This window comes from Carex rostrata, chromosome 11 (assembly GCF_964058835.1).
Source record: "Carex rostrata chromosome 11, lpCarRost1.2, whole genome shotgun sequence".
NCBI classification, from domain to species: Eukaryota; Viridiplantae; Streptophyta; class Magnoliopsida; order Poales; family Cyperaceae; genus Carex; species Carex rostrata.
In genome coordinates this window covers 12,611,836-12,619,371 of record NC_135928.1, presented here as the reverse complement: position 1 = coordinate 12,619,371, position 7,536 = coordinate 12,611,836, and the positions used below count along the sequence as shown (strand labels likewise).

The following is a 7,536-nucleotide window of genomic DNA, read 5'->3' as shown; positions in this document are numbered from 1 at the left end:
TAAATTACGGAAAAACAGCAAAAGATAAAGAGGAAGAGATGTTCATATTGAAAGGTACAACTATTAAGTCTGTTAAACTGTTAGCTACAGAGTCTCTTTCCATGAAGATTCAAGACCAGATTTCGTTAGGAACTAAATTGGAACTTTAATTTGGAAGGTGTGTGTACTTGCAGCTTTTGTAAATTTAGCAAGTACATTTTGGTTCAGTGTACCATGATACCATCCTAAACTTTCTCCAGAAAATAATTGGTATAGTTGAGCAACTAAAATGACTAAAAAAATTTTCATTTTTATATCAATAAGGAAGTTTCCTAATGCACTTGACAGTCAGAGACTCAGAGCTAACATTTTTTTTTCTCGTCGTTTCATTCGACAAGTTGCAACTCGTCCAATAATTGGCAGCTTCTGGTTGTTAGTAGTGTAACAGGGAATCTAAACCAGCACATGGACTAATCTGGATTCCTTGCGGCCTGTTATACTGTAGCAACCGTGGAACATGGGTTTATACGAAATTCATTTGATAACAATCATAGTGACAACAAATAGTTCAGGTTCGGTTCGGTCTGGTCAAAAGTTCGTGATTCTGGTATAATTTGGTACAACAAAGAAGCAAAAAAAAAAAAAAAAAAAAAAAAAAAAAAAAATTCTTTTTGACGTTTTTCTCACGAATAATTCGTGACTCGTGTTTTATTCGCGTATAAAACATATTATACGTTTTATTCGGAGTTCAGTCTGAAAACGTAAAAAAATGAATAAAACACGAATAATTCGTGAATTAAACGCAAGTTGTGTGACTATGATAACAATTTCATACTGGACAAAAAATACATAGTAAAGCTCTGTAACTATTACATAATAATTTGATGAACATGCATGTATCTGTCCATTGATGTTAGCACAGCACAATTTTCTAATTCAAGATAAAGTGCTATCGTAAAATCATAGTTATAAGTTCAGAATTTGGAAATAATTTGATGAGTTCTTAAATTCGTGATTTGATTATAATATAAATAAAATTCAGGAATAATTAATTATTTTATAACATAAATAAAATATCAAAATAATTAAAGAACTTACAAAATTTTGAAGAGATACTAAAATATAATAATTTAGATAAAATATGGATATTATTTCGTTATAGTTAAAATAATCATGACCCGCTTCACAGATGGCAACATGGCCACACTGGAAACCTAAACTCCACATGGAGTACCTACCACACAATCAGTATCCAGTCTACAGCTTCCCTCGTACTTAGCTGCTGGTTTCCTTCCTATCAATTTCTCTTTCCAATTTGCCATTTCATCAACCCTAGTTATTGTTCCCAAACCAATCAAAACCTCAATAATCACTTTACATGTAGTTCCCAAGCTCCAGTTGAGGTCAGAGGCAACTCACTATGAAGGAAATGAAGCTCTTTCTCCTCAAACTGAAAGCTTTGAGCAAGAAAGCAACCACTAAATTCAACAAGCTCTCTTCTTCGATTATCGCATCCATGGATATGCAAGCTCAGCTCAAGGTTGTGTTCGACCTAATTGACTCCAATGGAGATGGAAAAATTTCGCCAATCGAATTACGAGAAGTCATGATTCGGCTTGGACAGGACAAGTCCACATTGAAAGAAGAGATTGAAGGTAAAATTCAGTCTAAATTTTTGTACCATGCAAACATGTATGTAAATGACATGATAAGATTTCACATGACAGGAATGGTTAAGGAGCTAGATCTAAATGGTGATGGTGAAATAGACTTCATCGAATTCACACAGGCAGTGACGGGAGGAGGGCCCACAGAGTATGATGAAGCATTGGTCGAGGCATTTGAGGTATTTGATAGGGATAAAAATGGTCTCATATCAGCAGGAGAGCTTAGAAGAGTGCTTGTAGGGCTTGGGTATAGTAAATGTAGCCTGACAGAGTGTCGGCGAATGATAAGAGGAGTAGATAAGAATGGAGATGGTATGGTTGATTTCAAAGAGTTCAAGTCAATGATGAGCTTTCTAAAGGAGTAATAAAGTAGAGAGATTGTGTTAATAGTGAAGAAATATCGAGATTTGAACAAATTGTAATTAGTAAAAATTGATTTGAGTTTATTTTTTGTTTTCTGTTAATAACAAACAGAAATTTGCAGAGGCTTCTAGTAGATATTCTTGTTACCTATTTGGCACAATGAACAAGGATAACAAACAAAAAAAGGATCTCATTCAAATATAGCAACTTCACCTTTCCAGCTACATGAAGCTATCACATTATGTCTTGTTGGATGATACACAACATCAATGCAAGGCTCTTCAAAAGCCTTAAGTTTACCTAAGAATTTACAAGACTTGTACTCGTAAAAATACAAATAACCATCTGAAGAACCAGAGGCAAGTTCTTTCCCGTCCGAAGAAAAGTTGCATTTTACTGGGAAACCAGAAACCCCATGATTTTCGTACCTTTTATACTTGTCTAATCTGAAGGGTCGTGTTGCTCCAAAATTGGCTATGTAATTACCATTTGACTGTGCAACAAAGATGGGATCATATGGATGGTACCTTATGCATGGACATGTGTATGCCTCGGTATAAACCTGAAAGAAAGAAAAGGGGTAAAAAAGAAAATTCTACCCATTTTAAGTTCTCTGAATGGTAAGCAAGATACTACGGTTAGTGAGCTAGAGTAATCTGATCTCAAATACTAAACACAAGAACAAGTAGGGATAGAACTGTAAAATATGTTTACTAACCATACATACTGGCATAATACCTGACAGTCATGGTACCAAAACCCAGACTAAAATTCATGCAAAATACTTGCCTGATTCGATAGAGGAACCTGCCGCATAACATCCCAGACAACAATACAATTCTCACTGATTCTACTTTTTGATTCATCACTAGAGGAAACAAACTGTTTCCCATCTCTACAAAACTCCAAATCAAGTATCGGCCCAAGACCCTTCAAGTACTCCTTAACCACAGATCCATTTCTGATATCCCAAAGCCTAATTGACCCGCCAGACCCTCCCGATAGAAACAGGTTTGAGTCACTGGGGCAAAATCTTATGGTCTCCACGAATTGATCTTCCCTGAATGATCTGATTTCCTTGCCATTTTCTACATCAACAAGCCGTGTGGCACGGTCAAAGCCGCAAGAGAGTACCGAGTATCCCTGTGGGGCCCACTTTACGTCCTTGACTGCCGCATCATGGAACTTCAAAATCCGTGCCTTTGGCTGTTTAGTGTTCCATACATTCCATATGATTACACTTTGGTCCATCCCAGTTGATGCAAGAAGATGGTCTGGCATTTTTTTTTTTTTTTTAAATTATATACACAATAAGGTCATAAAACAACAGAGAAATGTCAAAATTCAACAGAATTAAATACAAAAAAAAAGTTAAAGTAGCTTGCCATAGTTCTTTGACCACTGCACAGAATTGACAGCCTTTGTGTGACCAGCCAATTTGACAGAGAGACTAGTAGGCAGTTTGTTACTACTAGATGCATATTTTCCTTGGTTCCTCAATGATGCCAAAGCCTCAAATCTTATGGCCGAGGTGGAAGGAAAAATTGGGGTTTCAGATTCCTTGGAGGAGGCAGAGAGGTTGGCTGTCTCTCTTTCGCGCTTGGAGATGTATCTCCCCGGGATAAGGGGAGGCGGGGGGAAACGGTGGGGCTGGTTTGCCAGAGGCAGAGAGGGGGCCTGAGTGGGGTTGTACTGAGGAGGGGAAATGTGGGATCTGTGTCTCTTGGGAGGTGGGATTGAGTAGGCTTCGCTCTCGGCTTCTTCGTCGTCGGAAGAGGCTCCATACGCTACGGAGAGGAGGTCCATTGCTCTCCACACGTGGTGTGGCGCGCTCGATCCGACGCGGTTGTGCGATTCAGTGCGCTAAGCTTAATCAACCGTTCCGAACTCCCGCCTGGATCCGGGGAACGTAATGACCGAATAATAACAATATCTAATTTTCAGCCATAAAAATTGGGCTAAAGAACGCAAGGCCCAAATTATGTGGTTTTATACACCAATCCTTCCTCGGCCCAAAATAAACCCCACGCTTCAATCTCCACTTCTCTTTTCATCTCATTTCTTTTGAATTCAACTTGTTCCGATCAGAATAACAACTAGCAGTAGGCCTCGCGTTGCTTCGGCAACAATTGTCAAGTAGAAAAGTATATAGATAATTTAAGAAAGAATATAGGATGAATAATGTAGTGCAGAAGCATATAGGAAAAAAAGGTATATGTAACATAAGTTGTACATGAAATTATACGAAAGTTCCAATTTTGATGTATTTAGAATTTAATCTCGCATCAGATAATTTTAGTGTTTGGTTCATTTGTTGGGTTTAAAAGAGGGGTGATAGTCCCCGAGTAGCTTGTTATTCCTTTTAAGTACTTGGAAACACAGTTTATTTTTTTACATAACAATTGCTACTGTAAGTTTCCGTTAAAAAGTAGGCAAAATAATATGTACAATATACAAAGATGTGACTATTCTTGGGGGTTGGTGTAGTTAATTATTTTCGCCTTTTCCTTTGCTTTACTGTTGTTGTCCATGCTGCACAAAGTAAAAAATGTGTTAGTGTTGAGTATAATGAGATGGGCTATGGTGCATTGCAATGCATGAATCCCCTTATGCATTGCACTATAATCATAGATTTAAAGTCCAAACGACCGATCCGAACCGTTAAATGTTTAATCCATATTGAAATGTGGTTGGAGACCAAATTTTACATTTTTTGGAATTTTTTTACTATTTATTAAGCATTTTTGAAAATTGCTGTTTCGCTGTGAACAGTAAAAACAGTAAAATTTTCTGGACCATCAGATCAGCGACTTTCAAAATTGCTTAATAAATAGTAAAAAAATTCCAAAAAATGTAAAATTTAGTCCCCAAGCACATATTAATATGAAGAACAAGATGAATGGTTCCGATTGGTCATTTGGACTTTAAATCCATGATTAATAGTGCAATGCATAAGAGGGTTCATGCATTGCAATGCACCATAGCCCATCTCGAGTATAATTGTCTTATGCTATACTTAATTTTTGACGGTATCTGTGTTGCAAACATCTTTGCTATCAATTTCTGATTACTCCTTTAACCTGTTATATTCTACAATCTTATCAGCAGAAGTAAAATTACACTACTTCAGAGGAGAAAAAGGATCAAAAACAATGGTTTGAATTTTTTCAGAGACAATTAGAGTTGGGGCTCAAAATGAGATTTTCTTCATGTAATCTATTTATGTTGGTGGTGAAGTTGTGTGAGGGGCATTTACTTGGTTTGTTCCTAATTAGCGAAGGTTTTTGTATAACAGGAATCCATGCAATATTTTGATCTGTTGAAAAACATCACTGGTTTTAGCCATTACCAGTAGTTGGTCTAGTGGCTACCACAAATAATTTTGTTGTTTTGTCACAGGTTAACCTAAATAATATTAAGGTTCTTTAAGAAATTAAAAATGGCTCGAAAAATGTCAGGTAAGTAAAGAAAAAATTCCCAGAAAAAAGGCTAACTCCTGCCATAGAATTTGTAATCTTTCGAAGCTCATCAGAAGAAGAAAATGCCATTTTTAGAGGCCCGAGTCCCACCTAAATAGTATCATTTTCCCGATAAGATAATTTTGGAAGATCTACTCTCTTTCGATGCACTATCCCATTACGAAAAGATTCCAGTAAAAGGAATTAGAAGTGGTTTTGCAAGAACAAAGTAATTATTTTGTTTTAAATGTTTTGTGAAGTCCTACCTTTTGAAGTTCTCTTGGAAATGTAGTATGAATTCCAACCCAAAAGAGATGCAGAAGCTTGAGAAATAAGTCAATATTTCGGGGTCTACTTAGGGGAACTTCCAAGGTAAATTTCTACATACAATTTTCTTAAATTTTAGTGTGGTACTATCTATCTCCACAAAAAGTAAAAGCTCCACTCTTTACTAAAAGTTGGCCATTACCAGACTTGAAAATAATAAATAACCAGAGAGTTTCCACAAAGAACTCCTACATATTTACAAAATAATGAAGCCATTATCTGGAAAAAAAATATTGAAAAGAGTCCAACAGGTGTATCGGAAAAAAATGATAATACCACTGTGTTACTTACTGATATTTAGATGAAATCTGCATTGTGCCATCCAAGAGGGTTGTATGTCACTACTCACCACCACCTACATAAAAAAGTATTCAGACACTTGCAAGATTTAGAGCATTTAGTTATCTTTAATTGCATACAGAATAATTTCAATCGAAGTTAGAACCATACCAAGCTTTTCTTGGGTGAGATGTTTTGCTTAGTTGCAGGGTAGTAGCTAATATTTAGCAAAATGTGCTGCAATTATAGCACATAATGTTTCAATTAGAAGAATTTAAGCCATAAATAGTGACTCATACCAGCTGATGATTATGGAAGGTCACAGCTAATCAGAATATATATTTATTATTGTATTGTTGTTTTGTTATTTTTTTCCTAGTCTGATTTTTGATGTCACTGCTGTCATTAATAAAAATAAATAATACAGTCTAAAGAATAAAGACTACGAAAATAATTAGAAAATCGAAGGTAATAACAAATTTATGACCTGGCTAACTTCTGAAGCTGAGGAAATACAGTTCTTGTATCCACTTGTCTAGCAACACCAATACTTTTAGTTGCCTAAAAGGTTTTAATATAAGCAAAAATCTAACTAAAGCCTCTAAAGAATCAAGAATAAGCCAAGAAATAGTACAAAAAAAAAGAATTGATACTTTAGATACATCAATGGGAAGACATTTGGCGTGATCATTAGTGGCGTGTTGCTATGCTATTCCTTAGCATCGTGGTGTTGTGTCCCTGCCAATGCAATTTGTACACTTGGTGCTTCTCGAAAACATGTAACATAATGTACTTAATTAATCATGTGTAATAGCAGATAGATAGTTAGGTTTTATTTTGAAATTTAAAAAAAAAAATGTAATTTACAATCCGAACCCCTTCTGTAGACTCATGTTGGTTGAGGATAACATACCACTTATTTAAAAAAAAGGTGGCACATATTCAATTGTTCCAATTCATTGTTGTCCGGAAGTGTCAGATTTTTCTAGCAGTTAATTAGGTTTAAAAAATTTCATTTCTTCAAATTTTACAATGTTGTCACCTTTTTTTTACTCTTACAATTTTGACTTTTCAAATTTAGTGACAATTTTATTAGTTATTCGTAACTTAATATAATCATTTTTTAAAAAAGCATCTATATAAATATGTTGTGCAACTATACTCTTATGAAGCTTCAATTTTGTAAACTATTTTTCTCTAAACATATATAAATCTAAAACAAATGTATTACAAAATACGAATACAAATAACTATTCGTATTTATATCCATATCTACACAAATAGATATCAGAAAAAAAAAATACAAATACAAATAATTATCTCAATTTTAATGGAAGACGTTACACTAAGCACATACTCGGAGAGGGTCGTGAAGTGAAAAGATCCGGTCTTTGTAAATACGAAACAGGAAACCATATCCGTATGTATCATATTCCGTATCTGTCTCCCTTATCCCTATTTGC

The 7,536-nt window shown here is 35.2% G+C and overlaps 2 protein-coding genes and 1 long non-coding RNA gene across 5 annotated transcripts; 1 reads left to right on the top strand and 2 right to left on the bottom strand.

Annotated features, from left to right (window-relative positions):
* The first annotated feature begins 1,252 nt into the window (after positions 1-1,252).
* On the top strand, positions 1,253-2,139 carry LOC144562102 (uncharacterized). The gene is made up of 2 exons (XM_078311263.1): positions 1,253-1,634; positions 1,707-2,139. The coding sequence occupies exons 1-2, from the start codon at positions 1,400-1,402 to the stop codon at positions 2,009-2,011; spliced, it is 540 nt and encodes a 179-aa protein (XP_078167389.1). The 5' UTR covers positions 1,253-1,399; the 3' UTR covers positions 2,012-2,139.
* Positions 2,140-2,179: 40 nt separating this feature from the next.
* Positions 2,180-3,866, bottom strand: LOC144562103 (Transducin/WD40 repeat-like superfamily protein). Its single transcript, XM_078311264.1, has 3 exons — positions 3,395-3,866; positions 2,799-3,283; positions 2,180-2,571 (listed from the first exon to the last, which is right to left on the bottom strand). Exons 1-3 carry the CDS (start codon positions 3,813-3,815, stop codon positions 2,200-2,202), a joined length of 1,278 nt encoding a protein of 425 aa, XP_078167390.1. The 5' UTR covers positions 3,816-3,866; the 3' UTR covers positions 2,180-2,199.
* Positions 3,867-4,483: 617 nt separating this feature from the next.
* Positions 4,484-6,843, bottom strand: LOC144562029 (uncharacterized). Of its 3 annotated transcripts, XR_013513960.1 has the most exons (7): positions 6,727-6,843; positions 6,561-6,634; positions 6,245-6,310; positions 6,086-6,149; positions 5,734-5,847; positions 5,504-5,637; positions 4,484-4,541 (listed from the first exon to the last, which is right to left on the bottom strand). It is a non-coding gene; the product is annotated as an uncharacterized LOC144562029 (long non-coding RNA). The 3 variants fall into 3 exon arrangements; XR_013513961.1 differs by lacking the exon at positions 6,727-6,843 and having other exon boundaries at positions 5,734-5,818; positions 6,561-6,717; XR_013513959.1 differs by lacking the exon at positions 6,727-6,843 and having other exon boundaries at positions 6,561-6,716.
* Between the last annotated feature and the right edge of the window lie 693 nt (positions 6,844-7,536).